This window comes from Triticum aestivum, chromosome 2A, assembly GCF_018294505.1.
Source record: "Triticum aestivum cultivar Chinese Spring chromosome 2A, IWGSC CS RefSeq v2.1, whole genome shotgun sequence".
NCBI classification, from domain to species: domain Eukaryota; kingdom Viridiplantae; phylum Streptophyta; class Magnoliopsida; order Poales; family Poaceae; genus Triticum; species Triticum aestivum.
In genome coordinates, this window is record NC_057797.1 from 345,981,817 (window position 1) to 346,002,750 (window position 20,934).

General features: G+C 44.7%; 1 protein-coding gene across 6 annotated transcripts; it reads right to left on the bottom strand.

Moving 5' to 3' along the window:
* Window positions 1-4,650: 4,650 nt before the first annotated feature.
* On the bottom strand, window positions 4,651-18,969 carry LOC123188638 (splicing factor 3B subunit 3). Of its 6 annotated transcripts, none has more exons than XM_044600840.1 (15): window positions 18,633-18,967; window positions 17,907-18,041; window positions 17,707-17,786; window positions 16,682-16,765; window positions 15,835-15,923; window positions 15,555-15,693; window positions 13,534-15,445; window positions 10,064-10,374; window positions 7,230-7,542; window positions 6,657-6,812; window positions 6,409-6,547; window positions 6,000-6,076; window positions 5,571-5,692; window positions 5,257-5,365; window positions 4,651-5,149 (listed from the first exon to the last, which is right to left on the bottom strand). In XM_044600840.1, exons 1-15 carry the CDS (start codon window positions 18,873-18,875, stop codon window positions 4,976-4,978), a joined length of 4,083 nt encoding a protein of 1,360 aa, XP_044456775.1. In that variant the 5' UTR covers window positions 18,876-18,967; the 3' UTR covers window positions 4,651-4,975. The 6 variants fall into 6 exon arrangements, 5 of the variants coding, with proteins under 5 accessions (XP_044456775.1, XP_044456774.1, XP_044456776.1 ...); XM_044600839.1 differs by having other exon boundaries at window positions 7,230-7,545; XM_044600841.1 differs by having other exon boundaries at window positions 7,230-7,545; window positions 17,921-18,041; window positions 18,633-18,939.
* Window positions 18,970-20,934: the final 1,965 nt, after the last annotated feature.

Sequence of the window (20,934 nt, forward strand, 5' to 3'; positions counted from 1 at the left end):
GCAATCTCAGTTTCTTGCTTGTTAGTCGTTGAAAATTTGTGTGTTTTTGCTTGAGCCGTACGAGATGAAATTTTCATATACGGCTCTTAGAGGGGGACTTGGGTTAGTTACCTATCTCAATAAAGTATATGATTGGTTTGAGGAACGCCTTGAGATTCAAGCAAGTGCGGATGATATAACTAGTGAATATGTTCCTCCCCGTGTCAACATATTTTATTGTGCTCCGGCATGGTCAATAATCTCTCGGGGTTGGTTTAGCGATTGCTAAGGCGCGACATCTTCGCACGTTCGTAGTCGGATCGTCAAATTTGACTTCCACCAAAATGATAGCTACCATTTCATCGAAAGACGGGGCACCTTTGCCTCTATCACACTACCTATGCTTCCTCAAAGCTTTGATCGGTGCCTCCAAAGCAAGGGGGAACTACCACCTGTGATCCCCGTAAACCATATGGATGTGCTGCGAAGTACCCCAGATAAGTGCCCCGGGAAATTTATAACCAACAAGCGCTTCGACCTATGCCCCCCCCCCTTCAAGATGTATATGAAATTTAACGAGCTGGAGCCATGCCATAGGCACCGTAATATTACTAGTAACTTCATTTTTCTTAGTTGAAAGCTGACATTTGATAGTGTTGGAAGCCCCCACCCGTAATTACTCCATAAAACTCCATTACCCAAAAATATAATTAGGAAAAAGGGGAAGGGGGAAATTCGTACCTACAGACAAACATTGTTCTTACGCGCGCCTTTTTAATGTCAATTTTCTACCATTTTCACGTCAATTTTCTGCCGGTGTCACACAACAAGAAGAAAAACAAAAAATCTAGATAGTAAGAGGGTTGAACTACAGAAGGTATGAACAAAAAATCGGAAAGGAAAAACAGAGAACAAAACCGCTTCGGCTGATTTGCCTACGCGGGAGCGCGTGAAGTGTTCCTTGGTTCCCTTTCATAAGGGGTACCTCTTAACTAGCTGCTCTCCGGAACAGGAGCTCTCCATGAACGCGAGCAAGCGTAGGAAGCGCCAGCGCGTTTTATTGGGCCAACTTTGCACAAACAACAGTTTTGGACACCTAGTGCGACCCATCATTTTGTGCATAGCTACATCAAAGAGCTACAAGCATGTAGACCAAAGAAGGGCACTGCCATGCCCGCTGCACCTACGCAGTCGATAGGCGATTGTGGATCCCCCCTGAGCAAGGTTTTGCCAAGATCAAGGTTGATGGGGTCGTGGCCCAGAACAATAATGAAGGATTTTTGGCGCTGTTCGCAAGGACGATTCAGGTGCATACTTGGGAGCCTCGGCTTTCAAATGTTCGGGGATCTCAGACCCAACAATACTAAAAGCTTGGGCTTGCCGTGAACCATATCTCTTGACTTGGATCTCTCCCTTCCACATGTGATCATGGTGGATGACTTGAAGGAAGTCACGGGAGGCAAATATGCAAGCATTATCAAGGAGATTATAGCAACATCAAGGCAATTTGAAGATGATCCTTCATCTTCGAACTACGTGGCTCCATTATTGAGGCATATAGCCTCGCTAAGCACGCTCTAGGACTTTTGTTGGGGGGGCAGCACTAGGCATCAGACTACTAATGTTTTGCTTCCTATCAGATTAGTTGGAGACCGTTGGATGCAACCTCGATGAGTAGTGGATGAGGCATGGTTGCATGCAACCCATCCGATGCGAAGGTTACCAATTGAATTCAATCACCATAATTATTGTATGTGGCATTTGACTGTGTTGCATGCTCTTCTGATAATGGCTCAAAATTGCTAGTTTTTTGGAAACTAATTATTATAGATTTTAGGCAAATAAATTAGTTACCTTAGCACAATGATTTTCAAACATCGGGAAGCACACGTTGTTTCTATTATTTACCGACATTGCTTCCAACACAGCTGAAGTTTGCTTTTATCTAAAGCGCGGTGAATGAAATTTGCTTCCAAGTATATTCACAAATTTTCTTTAATTGTGTTGCTTTCATATATGATTTTTCACTCCAGGACTCTATAATCACGTGCTTCCTTTCATTCCAGACTTGTTTCCATCGTAAGATAAACATGCTTGCAATACTCCAACCCATGCTTCATAATTTTTTCTATGAGGCATGTGTAGTTGTATTTTGAATCACAAGTTTATGACGGTTGAAATATGTCACATGTAATATTCATGTATCTCATGCGTTGGTGAGCCATTGTTGAAGCATCAACAAATTAGTGTGGACGCATTGCAGTGTTTGTATCTCATGCGTTGGTGAGCCATTATGCAAGACGTCATATGTAGACATTGTGCAAGGCGTTGGATCCTGTGTCAAAATCCAACGGGAGCCCAGAGGCGTCCGATCGCCATTGTGGGGTCAATCTTGTGATATAGAGCGTTTTCCTTAGATTAGCCATAGTGGGAGTAACTTCAGCAGCAACTTCGAGTCCAACTCAGCAAATTTGTTTATATGACAATGAGTTAATAAAGAGAGAGGTAGTTCTAGTAACATCACATCTCCCAATGCAATATAAGTCTATAACCTAATAAATGAAGCTTTGCATGACATCATATCTAAGTTACTACCCACTATGAAGATAGTAATATAGCCTAGAGATATGTGTATGTTACTTTCCATTATGGCTAATCTTAGTGGGAGGACATATGTGGCTTCTTAATCCTCCAACATAAATTGAACCCCTATGAAGCTTGTTTATGATCATTAATAGCGTGGTTAGACTTAAAAACACTTGTGCAAGGACTCGTTTTGAAGCTCCATGGAGGCATCGACTAACCCAGATGGTAAGGGCATCTTCAGCCGCGCCCTCAGAAAGGCCTTTCCAGGCGATTTTTTCGTGCTGGCGCCAAAAAAACGGCGCAGTCGCACCCCCAAGAGCCCGATTTTCGCCGGCTTGGGCCGAAAACAGCGCCGGCGGACCCAGGCCGAACCCGGCGCGCTGGGGGGCGCCCGAGGGTGCCGGGGCGAACTGTTTTGGCGCGAAACAGCCGCGGGCCCACCGCGTCAGCGACACGGCGCCTCGTCTTCCCCCAACGGCCTCGGTTCCCGCAGGGAATCAATGCCAAGGATGCCGCCGGTCAGCCTTGCCATTGATTCCTCACGGGCGGCGCGTCACGGGACGGCGCGCCGATGCCTCCCCTCCCTCGCACGCGTACACACGGGTGCGGCGCGGCTATATAGCCGGTGGCCTGCACTCGCATGTGCCCACACCAGCCCCGCCCCTCGCCGCCGCCCAGCTCCTCCCTCTTCCTACCTCTGCCGAGCGCCGCCGCCCAGCCCCTCCCTCTATCTCTTTACCTCTCCCGAGCCCGTCGCCATGGCGGAACACTACCCCGGAGACGAGGCGGCGGCCAACGGCTTCGGCCGCCGTTCGCTCCGCGAACAGTTCCAGGCGAACATCCCGGTGCCGCCGGACATGCGCGCCGGGCCGACGGGGTGGAGGCTCAGCGCCGGGGGAGTGCACATTCCCCCGTTGCCCGACGCCGTGGCGAAGCCGCAGTACTTCGCCGAGGAGGTCGAGGTCATGCGCGCCTCCCTCACCGACGCCCAACTCTCCCTCCCCCAGTACGCCGCCGACGTACCTCGAGGGCGGCAACGACCCGCCATTGGCGTACTCGGCGAGGACGGCCGCCCCGGCGCAGCACCGACGCGCCGGGCCATGGGCGCCAAGGAGGTTCGGGTCCTCCTCTTCTTCCTCCTCCCGATCTTCATCGCACTCCTCCGGCACTCCGGCCCTGCTCGGCGTCAAGGCCGAGCCCGCGGCGGAGACGCCGCTCGGCCGGCGCACTCGCATCGCCGGCATCGTCATCAACGAGGGCGGCCGGCGCGCCTGCTCGTCGGCTCCTCCTCCGCGCTTCGTCAAGCCAAAGACGGAGCCGGGGCTCGCGCCGGTGAAGAAGGAGCCGGCCACGCCGGTGACGACGGAGCTCGACGACGACGACGTGGCCCTGGAATGGGCGCGCAGGGACTCCATAGCTATGAAGAAGGAGCGCCTGGAGAAGGCGAAGCAGCGCCAGCACGGCCGCGACGAAGGCGGAGTCTCGTCATCTGCGACAGCGACGACGACGACGATGATGCGCCACCACCAATCCGCCATGGCGACGCCGGGCAGGGATCCAGCAGGGGTGCCCGCGTCAAGGAGGCAAAGACCGACGACGACGATGGCGGCGACGACTTCAGCCCCTTTCTTTTTTAGATTAGGTTAATGTAATGAAAATGCGTGAATTTCGCCAAAATATGCCATGTTTGGCCGAAATTTAACTAGTTTTTATCTTAACTTCGTCGAACGGTTCTTTTTTTTTATTTTAATACGCGCCTGAGGATGGCCCTGAGGGCCGACGGCTGGGGACCGACTCGCCCCCAGGGCCATTTTTTGCGCCGGCTCACCCCCAGGTGGCGCTTTTAGACGCCCCCTGGGGGGCCAACGGCTGGAGATGCCCTAAAAGTGCCCCCAGGCCCAGGCAGCAACCTCAGATTACGATGAAGTGGAATCTCAGGGTGGGGTGGGCAGCACGGCAGGGATGTCATTTTGAAGCTGCAACTGCATGGTGGGGTCACGACAGTGGTTGCACCAATATTGTTGATCTCATGTCATGTGAAGCGGCCGATTCTTTCAACAAAATGAGAAGGCAGAGCTCTTCCGGTTGCTTAAGAACACTTCTATTCAGGATGTCTCAACGTTCGTCAATTCTGAGGATGTTCTGTTGTCAAATTTTATGTACAAAGACTTCGGTACTTTACAACGTCTATGCAGTATTATAAATAGGGAGACGCAGGTCACGGCAGGGTATTGACTGTTACACGCTAACATCACCTCAGCACCAAATGTGTACTACCTTGGTCCGGCGGTATTTTCTGCAGGTCACGGCAGGGTATTATCTGCAGTACCAACGCACTTGTCGATTTGTCAGCAGAATGGAAAACGGTATGTCCAGTGGTATGAGTGAACCAAGTTGGTTGCAGAAAACCTCAGTTCAGCGCATAGTGGACCCGCTCCAACATTCGCATGACCTGGAAAACGGGGATAGACCTGTGTGGTGCCTTTACTGAAGACCCATCATCAAGAACAGTTTGCTGTTGCTCACTGGTGAGCTCTAAGAATTGCACCAGCATGTCACCATCCAGAATTGAAGGCACTCCCGACTGTAAAATCAACGGCGCACGTCACTAAAGGCTTTCAGAACAACTTTATCACGTAGAATTAGCAGTATTTTGTACAATTGTTCAAAGAGCAAGGATAATTGTCCTACCGGGATACCACGTCGACGAAACTCTGCATGGTCATTTCCCAAGATTGGAGCAGTCAACGGGTGAAGTGAAAGTCTTTCTTGGACATCTTGCAACAGTTGATGCTCCTCACTGCATTATCAGTTCATAAGCTTCAGAAACTGGATCAGAACTATTAACAGGTGTGTATGAAATGTCACTTCCAAAAGGTAGTTACACAGCTCTATGTTCGATGAGAAGACATTAAACAGAACTCCAGTGTAGTACAGTGGCAGGTTAATGAACTTTTGATCATCTGTTCATGTGAAGGACATTGAGAAAACATGCCCAGAAGTACCTGGTGAGAGGAATCATAACAAAGACACTCCCCAGCAAAGTACTCGCCACAACGCAGTTGTAAGCTGATTCCAACACTGGGTCTGTCTCATCACCAATAGGGAGCCGATACTTAAATGCAGCCTACGGTAGATTGCACAAACGAGTTACAACATTCCATTAGTTCTAAATAGTTAGGAAAAGCTAACACTTAGTGTGATTTTTCCAAGTGAAGGAATAGAAACAGGATAAGCCATAACAAAGAAACAAAACCACAGTTAATGGGTGAGATCCTTAAGGACCTGTTGGGTAGGGGGGTTTAGACCCAAAAAATCTTAGAATTAAAAACCAAAATTCCTAAACAAATCCCTCCCAACCAAACACTCCTCGGTGTTCCCTCATGGTAAAATTGAACTGATTAGCCCTAAGACCCTAAGCAATAAAAACTCACCTTCTGGATGCTCATAGCTATTTCGCCCATAAAAAATGAACATTGTACAGCTAAGTTCTTTTCTGGACTTTCAGAAACTGCCAAGACATATTTAAAAGATGTCAAAGTAAGTCTTAAAAGCAAAGTAAGAATGCGATAATTTAGGAAGCAGCTTTGAACAATGAGAAACAGGCATATACAAACGAGGAATCCTAAGCTTCTACTTTAGAAGAATACCCACAGCAACATGTCCTCAACCAATTTATGTCAACCAATTTTCTGTGTGCTAAGCTAGGATGTGACTTAAATGTTTAGCACATACATAAGACAAGAAAGTGAACACGATAGGCAATGAATAACCACCGCAAAAGTATAAGTGAAATACCGCTATCAGACTCATCTACATATACACAAATCGGCTATAGCGTACCTTCCAGTCCAGGGCAGGATAATACAGATATGCTACCACGACGATCTGACACAACAGCAGTTTCACAGTCTAACAGGACAACATCACCCACCAATCGTTGAGCAGGATCAGCATAAACAAGTTCCAACTTCCTAAGATTCTGATATCAATAAAAAAAGAGAAGAGCAGGATCAGAAGCAATTATAAGAGCATTACTCCATAACAAGAAACATCATCTGTGAAGATGCAACATTTAAACTCAATGTTACCTCGTGATAAGAATAGAAGAGAACACCATCACGACAATCGCCCGCTGCAATCTGTGATGCATATGTCTTCAAACAAGTAATAGTAAATCGTGTTCTACTCACAGCATACTTCTTCATACGATGAGGATTTTCATTCACAAAACCAAATACAGAAAGCTATCAAAATAGAGAGAAAATGGGAAGAGTGTCAGAATGATTCTCCACAATTGATGGTAGTCAGATTAAAACCAAGTTTGAGAAATTTAGCTTAGTAGTATATGAAATAACAACAGATAGGAGTTTGATTGCCAGCTGTTATCACAAAAACTGTTTTGTTGGGGAATATTAACTCTCCCATGGAATATCCCTACAGAAAAATTAAAAATGACACTGCCCTAAGGCTGAGCTCCTTTGCAGAACGAGTGTTATGGCTGTCACAAAACCGAGCTCCTTTGCAGAACGAGTGTTATGGCTGTCACAAAACCGAGCTCCTTTGCAATGTTACTTTTCTAGTCTTGCTCATTGCTCTGTCGTTGAGCCAATTTCCAAGTGATTTATCAAAAAGTAGAGCCAAAGAAATAACTGATATCATACCGTATTACCAGCTGCTGCCAACACATATCGATCTAGATATGGATATACAGCAAGAACTGCACCAGTGAAGGTAACATGAGTCAGTGATCTCAGGTGTCCTGCTATTTGTTCAAATTGAATCTGATTGTAGCAAATATCATCAGGACTGCTGCACATGCTGTTGCTAGAGAAATCTTCATTTGCATATCCAACAATTTCAGGGAATGAGCCCGTATGAGAAGAGGAACTCAAATTAGAAGTCGGAATAAATGAACTGCACTCATGAGGACTTCCAAGAGTATCCAAACTTAGAACAATTAGGCGTCCTTTGATACTGCTTCATGAGGAGATGATGGTTACAGTTAAAAAACAGTTCAAAGTGACAAGTCATGGAAAAGGAAAAAATAGATTAAGTGCAGCAGCTACAATTAAGAACAGAAAAACAAATCAACATAGCATTAAGCCGCAATCAACTAAATAATGAATGATAAATTGGAACGAAGAACATGTACTAAGCGAGTAATTTGGAAAAGGCATCCACATAAAATCATGGCAGGCAATGACCATGCGAGAACCGACCTGGAATTACAGGCAACAAAATGGGAACTTGCAAAAAGGGCTACGTGTTTCCCTTTTTGTTTAAGAAAAATATTAAGTTCAAATACAAAATGCTTCAAATTTAACAAATTAAAGGTGGCTAGATCATCGATAGGGTGTCGTGTCATGTAGCTTCGATTATAAGGTGCCGTAATAGCAGCCTGGCTAGTGGAAATCATAGTTAAATCAGAACCTTATAGCCTCAAGAGTTGATATCTAATCAAATAATCGGTGCATTAACCAAATGAAAGGGCAACCTGGTGCATGTAGCTCCCGCTTGCGCAGGGTCCAGGGAAGGGTCCGACCACTTTGGGTCTATAGTACGCAGCCTTTCCCTACATTTCTGTAAGAGGCTGTTTCCAGGACTTGAACCCATGACCTCATGGTCACAAGGCAGCAGCTTTACCACTGCGCCAAGGCTCCCCTTCTGCATTAACCAAATGAAATCTAACCTAATTTTAGATACAGCAGCTAACCATAGTTGGCTGCTTCTTGAGCCCACACAACATTCAAGCTTGTAGCCTTTGGGAATAGAAAAAGATCAACGTCCATTACAGCAGAATTACCTAAGTGCAGATATTTCGAACATGTAGGCATATGCACCGATTTAAAAATTCACAATTATGTACTGTACGAAAGTCAGGGCATCGATAAAAATTATGCCAGACATATGAATATTTGTATCCGTACAAATAATACATACAAAATAGACAAAATATGGAACGGTGCACACAAAGTTACGTATTTTGTACAGGTTACAAATGTGTATAGTTTTTTCAGAATTCTTTGCTCGTCATATACACATTTGTGAATTTTCCAGATTTTGTTGATATACCCAAATAAAGAAAAACGCAGTGTGGGCATATCCACCCATGCTCACTTGCATATTTTCTAGAACTATATAATTGTAGTCTTGCACAGAATTATCAATTACAGATGGTTGCCACCAGGAGTGGGATACCTCACAAACAATCAAAAGATTAGTTGTAACTGGACTGTCCTTAGTCCTTACCCATGGTTGAACACCATCCATAATATCAGTGGCACATGTCTTAAACACCATCTACACTATGTTTGTCTTCCCTGACAAGAGGCAGTTACTTCATCCTATCTATAAGATTTCACGTGTAGCTTTCATGATGCACCTTGCTTGTCTAGCATTTCAGAGAATTCTTTAGCCCCTAAGGGAAAAAAGAAAAGAAATTTACGTCCCGATGATTCCTCTTTATGTTCTTATAGTACAACATAAGAAACTAAGAATGAGGTTCAGTGCTTAAACATGGTATGCAAAAAAATCATTATAAGATCATTGCAAATGTAAGGCTTTTTATTGCTTGAATGTGCAAAATTATTGGGAATTTAGCTCCAAACCAAAGACGACTTGCTTTGCTGCATTTCTTCGGCCGTAGCTTCCAAAACTCCGTGTCAGATGGTGAGGCAAGAGACGAATTCATCCCTACTTTACCTTTATCCCGCTCTTCTTTTTTACATCCACTTTCTTATTCACACTAGGAAATACTAGACAATGCACATGGGTTGTTACGAAACTATAAAACATGAGTTCAGTCACTGGCTTAGGAAGTCGTCAAAATATCGTATCCTGCAGCCTTTGCGCGCGGTTCACGATTAAAAAGAACGGAAATACAATGAAAAATCATGCAGCAGGCATTGGAGAACTGTAAGCGATCATTGCAAGACACAACATTTCGAATGTCGAAACATATGTGTAGGCATTAGTAAGTTGACTGCATGGCAGGAGGACAATGTCTATCGCCGCTTTGGAATTATAATTTGTTCACTCTTATTTCTGTGGCTGGAAGAAATTGGTTGGGAAGAAACTGAAAATAAGAGCATTATTTTGAGTTGGAATCGTATTTCTGCATTTGTTATTTGTCGTAACATGAGTTGGTCGCGAGATCTTATAGGTTTCACCTCTAGCCTACCCCAACTTGTTTGGGGCTAAAGGCTTTGCTGTTGTTGTTGTTGTTGTTGTTGTTGACCTCACATAAAAGTAGTAGTGTACTTGTTTTATTTGTGTTAGGTGCCACATGTGAGTGGAAGTACATTTATTTATTTGTTGATCTCACATAAAAATATGAGAAGGACTGCCAATGAGCAAACATACAGGCCAGAGGTAAACAGATCAATAATAACTGGAACACTGAAATTGCAAGTTGAATAAAGAAATATTGCTAATGGATCAAAGATATCTGACAGGACAGCAGTACTTAATTAGCAAGAATAGATGAGATGTTAACCTTTCTGCTTCGCCATTTGGCATCATTGGCCGGTCAGTAGATTTACTTGTCCCAACAATTAACACTTGCTCACTTCCTATTTTCGCAATCTGGATGCATTTTGCAGTTTCACCAAGTTCACACTTGAATCGGGAAAGCAAGATCCCATTATTAGGATCTATTTGGACAATATCTGAAGAACATGATGCACCAGTTAAACCAGTTCTCATAACCAACAGTGTTCTACTATCGCTGTGGTATAGCACTTTCCTTGGAGTCCCTCCAACTGAAAACTTTTGTGCATTTAATCTTTTGCCATGAACCATTTCAACCTGACAAAAAAATGGTTTAGACTAGAAAAACTGTAATGCACATGGCGCAAACACTCATGGGACACATACACATGTGCAAGTGAAAAAAATAAAAACATCACAATAACAGCTACGGCAAAAGCCCCAAAGAAAAGTGGTATACTTTTGTCTGAATTACCTCATACCATATGGCAGACCTAACTGACAGCCTGGAACAGATAGAAGTCTACTAGTAATATCAGCACAGTAACCTAACAGGGCATGGTTCCGATGGGACAGGAAAAACTAAGAGGTCTGACTTGGCCAACATTACTTGTCTCAATATTTGAAACGTCTGATATCACACACAAAAAAGGCGCATGCAGTATAAAGAAGTGATAACTGCTAAAGACCCAGGTTCCCTCCAGGTCTCCAACTACTAACTGACAAAACAGAGTTACGTTAGAATATTTTTAGCAGAAACTATTACCAAAGGTTGATATGGTCCAGCTTGCAAACTGGATGCGAACCTGCAAAGAAAACTGAACTATGATCTGCCCTAGATACTGATTAGCGGACGCTGTTTTTGCCATGAAATAGTTCGGTGTCCGGGAAACAGCATTAAGCTAGATATTTTATTATTTATGTAAACCAGAAAATCATAAAGATAACAGAGATACTAAATCAAGTACTTTGTAGTAATTCAAGAATTACTGATTTAACTAAGTGTTTGCGCAAACTCCGCCTATGTCTTCTAGGCATAGCCGGTCCCAAGCCCGGGTAAAGGAGGAGGGTTGTGATAGGCTTGGCGAGCCAACGTAAAAACTAGCCAGTCCCATAGGTATGAAACCGATTTGAGCGAGAGTAGTACTAGGATGGGTGACCTCCTGGGAAGTCCTTGTGAAAGAGTTTCATATCTAAGGGTTGTGATAGGCTTGGCGAGCCAACGTAAAAACTAGCCAGTCTTTTGGGTATGAAACCCATTTGCGCGAGAGTAGTACTAGGATGGGTGACCTCCTGGGAAGTCCTCGTGAAAGGGTTTCATATCTAGCCTACCCCAACTTGTTTGGGATCAAAGGCTTCGTAAGTAAGTAAACTAAGTGTTTGCGCAGGTAGGACTAGAACAAGGATCAGCCTTTAGCCCATACATTTTTGCCATAGTGATGGAACAGGGTCGCATAGGATATACAAGGAGATGTCCCTTGGTGATGATGTGGTCCTAGTTGACGAGACTAGATTGGGCATCCATATGAAATTATAATTGTGGAGACAGACTTTAGAGTCCCAGGGTCTTTAGCAGGACCAAGACCGGGTATATGAGGTGTGACTTTAGTGGTGCTAGGGGTGAGGAGGGAGAGGTTAGCAAGGACATATAGTGCCTAAGAGGGACACTTCCCGATAATTGGGTTCAATGCTGCAAAGCAACGGTGGTATCGATGAGGATGTTAGCCACAGGATCAAAGCAGCGTGGATGAAGTGGCGGCAAGCATCTGGCATCCTGCGACAAGAAGGTCCCATAAAAGCTCAAAGATAAGTTCTACATGATGGCGATCAGACCTGCGATGCTATATGGAGCGGAGTGTTGGCCTACTAAGAGACAATACATCGAACAAATGAGTATCGCCGAAATGCAGATGCTAAGGTGGATTGTGGACATACAATAAAGGACCGAATTAGGAACAAGGGAATACGTGGCAAGGCATCTCTAGCCTACCCCAACTTGCTTGGGACAAAAGGCTTTGTTGTTGTTTGTTTGTTTAACCAAGTGATAAATTAGGAACGAGGGAATACGTGACAAGGCATCTCTAGCCTACCCCAACTTGCTTGGGACAAAACGCTTTGTTGTTGTTTGTTTGTTTAACCAAGTGATGGGGCTATATTTGGTTCTTTGGTTAGCCATGGAATTAGCCACCGCTGTAGTTGTTTGGGACGTGAGCAAAGACAGAAAAACACTGTTTCTTCACTCCCAATCCCAGGAAATTATCTCAGGCAGGACACAAAATGGGTGTAAGATAGAAAACAGGAGTCGGAGAGGGAAGAAGTATCGATCCCTCAATCTTGGCGTTCACTCCAGTTAAAGCATCTCCAACAGACTCTAATAATGTTCCCTTTCTCGGTATTGGGGGAGTTGGGCCAAAAAATCAGCTCCAACAGATTCCCTTTCCCCAAGAAGTTTTCGGTGAATCACCAATAAATAAACCCAACTCCCCCAATATAGAGGGGGAGTTGCTTCTCCCCCCATATTTCAGCCCCCCGCCCTCCCACCAGACGCCGCCCACACCGCCGCTGCCTGGACCTGCCCTGCCACCACCGCCTCCAAACACCGGAACACTGCACCACCACCACACCACCTCCACCGACCACCGCACCACCATTCTGAGAGAGAGAGAGAGAGATCATTGACAAAGTGGGACCCATATGACAGTTTGAATGGGGATGGGGTTATTTGGGATCTGCAAAAGCAAGCATCCCCAATGATCTGAAAAACTGTTATTGGGGATCTGTTGGTGATGCTCTTACAGCCTATCATGGAAATTTGCGTCATCTCCTGACAAGGTCCCCAACACAAGAATTCTACCATTACATCCCTCTATTTATGTGTCAGGAAAAATTATTTGAAAAATGATTGGAATTTCTCATTGTCATAAATCTACAATCATTTCCATCTGTCACATTTAACTACTTGTGTCCATACAAATGGTAAAAGGCAAGCCTGACGCAATGGTAGAGTGTCTCTACTTGTGTTCTGGAGGTCCTGGGTCAAAATTTCAGAAATAAACCCCATGCTAGACATTGATTGAAGAACAGAGGTAACATACATATTTCTACTTAATAGGCATCAAACAACAGCAGTAATTTCTAATCTGACAGTTGAACTTAATATGCACCATACAATCGTATTATCAATCTATCAATCTCAGTTACTTCCCCTGTTTTCGAGTCGAACGACTAGTCACGACCAGTCAATGAGTCGTAACTGGAAGTCAACTCAAAACACCTCGACTAGTCAAGACTAGTCGATCGGCACGGCACGAATCGCCAAGAGTCGCTACCCCAGAACGACTCGACTCAAAAACCTTGTCTGACTACGTAACTCGAGATATGCATTATGAGCAATAACGCAATCACCCTGATCCCTCACAAGAGAAGGTGTGCACACATGTTTTGCTTTGTGGATTCAACAAAGTCCTAGTAACTTACCAAATGTAAACAGTTCTCTGCAACAAATAGCAGGCCGCTGGGGCAATCCACAGAAGATACTGGAGTCACATGGGACGCAGGCAGAAATGAGATGGATGAATATGCCAAGCTGTGTCTACTAGCATATAATAGCCAAGACCTATCGCTGAGAACAATAATATCAGAATTAGCTGAATCATGCAATGGTACCAAGCCTACAGGGGTAATTCCAATGTGCCTTATAGCAACCAACTGAAGGAGAGCATTAAGAGAAGGTGCAAAAGACTCCTTGTAAAAGGAACCAGGGAGATACTGGTCTTTGCTTGTTCCTGACTCAAACCTGAGTAGCATGCCATTTCTTAGACCTGCGAGAATGTAGAACCTCTCAGATGCTACAAAACGAACATTTTCGGGTATACAGCCACTAACTGGAGCACCGAGCGCATTGTTCACTGATATAGACCCAATAGAGAGCAGCCTAAATGCTTCATCAGGTTCCAATGAGATGACTTCCACAGAAGGTTTATGAGTTCCAATGACAGCAAACATGCGAACATCAACTTCAGCAGCAGAATTATTCCCTTTTCTCTTCCTAAAATCACCACCAAAAGCAGAAGATGACGTTCTAAGTCTCAAGTCCTCCTCCGGAATGGATATGCAAGATACTTCATATTGCAATTGGACATGCTGTGTCTCATACAACTCGTACTGGAGTGAAGATAATGGTCTGACCCTGAGAATATATAGGCAACAAGGATTTGATGTAGCAACAGCAACAACATCATGTCCAACAGCACCAACACTGATAGTGACATCAGGATACCAGTCAACACAAACTGGAGAAGTTAAGGTGGCACCCTCAGGGTGAGCATATGATGTAGGCAAACAAAGCTTTACGCCTTTGCTGTGAATTTGCACAAGTAAACCATCAGCTATTAAACCACATGCCAAAGTGCAAACCTCAGTCTGAAATCCCACAGCATCACTGATGTCATTAAAACTCAGTCCAACTGATAGTATTCTTGTTTCCTCAACAAATGCCAATACAAGAAAAGAGTGATATGTATCAGTTTTCTTCATTCTCAATGTCCACAAACCAGTAACACCCTGATAAATAGGTTCAGTCCTCAGAAGTTTCTCCACATTGACACCATTCCTTATAACACGCAATGATCCCTCAGGGCACATTCCACAACATGAAAACAACTGATCCTGCTTCTCACCATGGTAGTCAGCAATTGCTAAATCCAATATTGGTCCTACATTCTGAACTGTACTTCTATGCACCAGTCTACCATGTTCAAGATGAAGGATCATTCCATCTCCCATCTCTACAAACCCTGCTATCATTCCTCTGTCCATCCATAAAAGAGGTTTACAAGGCAAACCCCTATGGACACGCTCAGGCAATACCTTCAATCCTTCTGTATCCCAATTAAATTCCAGAATATGAAATTCTCCATCATCCAAGCAAAAGATCAGCCTCGGTTGTCCTCGCATGGCATCCGGCTCCCAGCTCCATGAGCAAATAACCCTTGATTTCATGCTTCCTGGGTTATCAGCACCATCAATAGCCATGTAACTGTCGTCCATCATTATGTTATTTCCAGAATCTCTCAGTTCTAGCAAAGCACAAGCAGCAACATCGTCATCAACATCTAATCCTCGACATGAATCTTCAACACTGATTTGTTCTCCAACCAGACTGCCTGTCATGCTTATTCTAATGGTACAGCAGATGTCCTTTGGGTCCCTAAGATCCACAATTAGAATATCACCAGCACGAAATAGAAGTCCAAAGCCATCCAGCTGAGGAATTTCAGCGATCTCAAGCGCCAAAGGTCCGGGTTCTGAGTAACCAGATAGGTACTGGATACCACCATCGTTGGCAGCTAGTGCATACATTGACAAGTCATTCGCATCAGAGCCCTTCCTGAAACAAAGAAACTATGCCACTTGCACAACCATACTGGGGAACTGAATAGCAACTGATGGTACAAAAAAATCAAATAGCAGCTGCATGTAACGAGCCAAGAGCAAACCTGTTAATTATCATTGCCACAACTGGGTAATATTCATCCATCGAGCAGCGAGTCCTCATGAAGCACATGCTCCAAACCGTACCGCGGATATCACTGGTCTTATATACAGCATGCACGATTTTTGCCTTCTCTACAATTTCTGGTGGATAAAAATATTTCTCAAATTATGACATGGAAGATCTTCAAATCTGGAATAATGTACTAGATTAGATTGGGCTTGAGCAACAGAAGTAGGAAAGGCACTATTTATATTCAATAGCCACCTTGTAAAAGAAATTACCTTTATTTGGACCATAAACATGCTGAGTCCTTCCAACACGCACAACAGCAAATGCATCCTCATACGCACTAATAGCAACCCAAGCAGAGCTGATAACAAAAGACACAACAAATGTCAATAACTTGATGACAAGATCCATTTTCCAAGCGCTCAAAAGGTCATGCAAACATCATTTAGGAAAATTCATTGATGACTGCAGTCTACAGTATCATGTTCATATGCACATGAAAGCTTTGCACAATTAACAAATCTTCCTAATGAATATATATATCGATAATCAGAATCAAAAGAGGACATCCGTAAAATGCCTCACAAGTCACTGAAGGACCATTTTACATAGTTCAAATATTTTCTTGGATTACATCCTTCAAATATAAGGTCCATAGGGGTTTTCCTATCAATATTGTAACCTGATAACCAGAACGTTGCATTAGGAATGCAGTAGTATTATTTCTGGAGTCAAAGAAGCATCAATTATCAACCCTCAAGACACGAACAGGAAGTGTAGCGTCAAAAACTAAACAGATATTTCCTCATGCCACATAATCAATTACTCCCACCTAATAGACAGACAGCTGCAAAATAAAGCCTGCACTGCAGATAAAGACAAATAATAGGCCTAAAATCTTGCAAAGATGCTCTGTGCACAAGTGCACTATAATAAATTCCAGTGATTGAGACAATTTATAACGGAAGACGTAAAGAAAATAATTGCTCTAAAGAAAGTATGAGTGGTGTAAGGATTAATATATCACTGACTGATAACAGAATACCAGAGCTCTGGTGTAACAAGCATTCTGTCACTTCCATGAACATAAGATTCAGCACAAGACGAACTTTCACTCACTCGTGGTCTATAGCCAAAATTCTTCCCAGTTGATCCCTCATATTTCCTGGTTTAGATAACTCGATATTTCCAATTGGAATAAACCTACAAAAAATTAATGCCTATCAATAATAGTTATCTGAATAGTGGACAAAGAATCTAAGCAACTCCAATCAATCTCAAACACAACGACATATGTGCAGAATGAAACTTCCATGCCTAAATACCACCAACTAAGTTCACGTTAGGTTTGATTAAGAACCAGCAGATAACATGCTTCCATAAATACTGAACCAGGTTAAAGGACAGACCCAGTGCATAGAAGCTCCCACACAAGGTGGGGTCTGGGAAGGGATTATGGAACCTAGTCTTACCCCTGCAAAGTCCAATGCAGAGAGGCTGGTTCGAACCCAGGACCTCTTGGCACAAGTGGGGAGGACTTCACCACACACCAGGCCTGCCCTCAAATACTGAACCAGGTTATTAAATTTATTTACAGGAATCGCCTCACTCTGTTTATTTCGTCTGGAAAGTGTAGAGCTGGAAGCATCGAACCATTGTTATGAGCTTTGTTCCCACTTGCTACACTAGAAGCCCATAGGGGGATGTGTAAAAGTAACTTAAAAGTTTGCAACGATAGGCAACAAACCAAGGTACTTTGTAGAATTAGTAAAAGAGTATTGCAATCCGCTCAAATTCTTGCTACTGTTTGCAGTATAGTATGTACATGCTTCCAGATTCCGAAATTCTAGTTGCTATTTCAGCAGGTGAGTTGGATGCTGAAAGTGATATATTTCGCAAAAAAAAAGGATGCTGAAAGTGATATGCATCCTATCCTATATACAAAAATACACATTTCTCCCTATCTCTAAAGTGCATGCTATCTTCTAACTTCTTCAAGTCTCACAAGGACCCGGTTACCTATAATCAGAATACTGCTAGAGTACAACATACTAATTTGCAACAAATTGTTTGCTGCATAATAAGGAGCTCAAATTTGCATCGAAGAAAAGAGCATTGATAAACTAACAAGGACCAGGACTGACCTATGCATCTGACAACAGAAGTAAAGAAGAGAAAGCTTTCCAGAATCAGAGAGTAGAACCAGAATTTCTTTCCCTTCAATCTGAAAAATACAGCAATTAAATATCATTCAACATGTTAACACCTCAAAAAGCAATTAAAACAAAGACGAGCACAAGAAGAGATGCAAAGTATTATGCTTTGTTGCAAAAATGAACAGAACCTCAGGCCAGATACCGAAGTGTTTAAAGCGCCAATCCAAGACACCAACATCTTTTACAATCCCAAATGTACTTTGCTCGCAGATTGACTGTAAAACACCATCCTCACCAACCACAACTAATTCAAGTGAAGTTCCCTGCAGCAATAACCAACTTTTCAGTAAAATACAGAGTAATAATAAGCAAGAAGCAACAACAGCATCATGCACAAATAATACATCAGCCTTACAACAAGAGATTGATATGTACAGCAGTTCTTTTGTTGGATACACTTCCCTGTTGGTGACATATGTAGCGTTAAAAACATTTCTATGAGTGTCCGACCTTCTGATTCAGGTTTTACTATGACCATACTCCAAGTAGATTGAGAAATGGAGAAAGAAGACGCCACATTACCGAGATAAAATGTTCCAAATTATTACGCTGCTGAACCGAGACAGTGTTAGCCAACCCAATTGATTGAATGACCACGATCTGTTTGTGTCTACAAGTTCCCACAAAACCGGCGACAAATTCCTCACCTATTTACTTCTAGTACTACGAGGGGAGCAATAAGCAAACCCGCCCGGATCCAGACCTCCAAGCCCAAACTGTGCGGCACACAGGAGCACCCCTTCCCACTGGACTGACAAGGAAACCATGACCGAGCCCTTCACGTATCGAAGCTCTCCACTACAGCCCGTGATTAGGCAAGCAGGGTCGGGGAGGGGAGAGGAGGAGGAGCAGACCTTGCAGAGGACGATCTCCCAAAGGTGCTCCGAGCGGAAGTGGCCCCGGGCGACGTGCTGCACGGCGCTGCCATGGAGCACGCGTTTGGCGAGGTAGTGGGTGGCGCTTGCCCCACCCGAGACACCGGCGGAGAAGGCGGAGGCAGAGGTGGAGGGGCCCGATGAGGACGACGCCACCGCTGCTGCCGCAGCAACAGCAGCCGTCGTGGCAGAGGAGCCGTCGCCGGAGGCGGAGGACTCCATGCGCGCCGCTTCTGGAAGCTTCGGGGAGAGGAGAAAGGCTTGCTAGGGTTTGAAGTGGGTGCGGTTGGCTCGGTCACGTGCCCGACCGGCTGAGAAGGGGAGATTGGATGATTTGCCACGTTTTATTTTGGTGATTGGATGATTTGCCACGTTTTATTTGGTGATAGGATGATTTGCCCCATTTTTCTTTGATCTTTTGATAATTTGCCCTAATCTCTATTTTGATGAATTCACAATTATTTTAATTATGAAAATTGACGTGGAATGACCATTATGCCCCTATGGCTGGTCGCTTTCAATTCACACCAACAGACTAATCTATATACACACAACCAGTATCATCATGTATTCCTCTCCTTGGGCACGACCGACTCATGCGGTCATGCCACCACGGCGGGCCAGTTGACTCCGGAAACTTCACAAATTGACATGAGCCGTGATGTTTCACGACGACGGCGGTGGCAAGAACAACGAGCCTGCAGTGACTGGCGCTCCGGATGAGTGGATCTCTTTGCCAAGCTTCACGCTGCACTGCTCAAACACTAATTCTCTCTTCACAGTTGCATGTTGCATAATCAAGAGGAGCAAGGGGATCGAGTGGGCAAGGAAATACGGGTCACCCGATCGCCTGGCGACCGTCCTGCCACAGAGCAACAGAGGGAGCTGTCGGTCTGCTAGTCTGTGGAGAGATCGCCGGAGTGCGGAGAGAGTCGTCGGGCCGTCGAGCAGCAACCAAAGCCGTCGGGCCGTCGAGCAGCAACCAAAGCCGCCGGGGTGCGGAGAGAGCTGTCGGGCCGTCGAAGCAGCAACTGAAGCTGTCAGGCTGTCGAGCGCAGCGGGAGCCACCAGGGTGCGGAGGAAGTCGTCGGGCCGTTGAGCCATCGAGCAGCAGTGGCAGCGGACGGGCCACCCAGCTGCAGCACCGCTATGTGTTCCCAGTTGCGCGTGCTTTGTCAATTCAGTGGTTCAGTAGGAGTAGCCGAGTAGGACGAGCTGCACGAGACAAACTGCGGTCGAACCAGGTAGAGAGAAGATTAGGCAGAAAAATTGCAATCTGCCATGGGGGCAGAGAGGTCATTCCACGTCCATTTTCATAATTAAAACAATTGTGAATTCATCAAAATACGGGTTAGGGCAAATGATCAAAAGATCAAAGAAAAATGGGGCAAATCATCTAATCCTAACTACAATGGGGCAAATCATCTAATCACTAAGTAAAACGTGAGAAATCATCCAATCTCCCGGCTGAGAAGAGAGGAGGCGGCCCAGGGGATTTTCGGTTTCTCGCGTCCGAAATTCACATGGCGCTGATAGTCATGTGAAAGTTCGCCTTGACTGAGGTGTCGCCAATGGGGAATTTACGCGGTTATTTGATGGTTGTTACGTGGAGAATGTCATCATCACTACATTTGACCATTACGCAGTTCTGATCCAACTGTTCACAAGATAACTCCGTGTGGCGGTCTATGCCTATCCAACGGGCTTTTAAGTTTGAAGCTATGTGGCTGGGAGGTGATGACTACAAGGAAACCGTGGAGCGGGCTTGGGAGGATGGAAGAGACGGTTCTATGTCCTTATACTCTACCTGGTCAAATCTGAATCGTGTGGCTGGTTGCCTACGTACTTGGAGTCAAGACTCCTTTGGGTGTGTTTGTAAGCAGATTCAGAAGTTGGAACGGAAGCTAAATACGATTCGATCCTCTCCTGTTTCAGAGGCCATAGGAGCGGACTATTGAAGGTCGCCTTTGCGAGCTGTTTGATTGGGAGGAAATTATGGAGCGTCAACGTTCTCGTGTTGACTGGCTTTATGAAGGGGACAGAAACACAGGGTTTTTCTACGCCCGGTCAGCTGCAAGACATCGAGCTAATAGAATCTCTGCTCTCCTGTTGGATGATGGCTCAGTTTGTAACTCGCAGGGGAAGATCAAACGTATGGTACAAGGTTTCTATGATAAATTGTTCACATCTGAACCTTGTGCTGTGATTAATGATATTCTAGCCTCCATCCCTCAAAAGGTGCCGCACGGACATGAATGAAGAATTGTGCAGACCCTACACT

Coding starts and splice junctions, on each gene's coding strand:
- LOC123188638 (XM_044600839.1), bottom strand. CDS start 18,875: ATGGAGTCCTCCGCCTCCGGCGACGGCTCCTCTGCCACGACGGCTGCT. Junction 18,042..18,632: donor GGGAGATCGTCCTCTGCAAG/GTCTGCTCCTCC, acceptor TTATTGCTGCAG/GGAACTTCACTTGAATTAGT. Junction 7,546..10,063: donor CCAAATGGCGAAGCAGAAAG/GTTAACATCTCA, acceptor CTCCTCATGAAG/CAGTATCAAAGGACGCCTAA.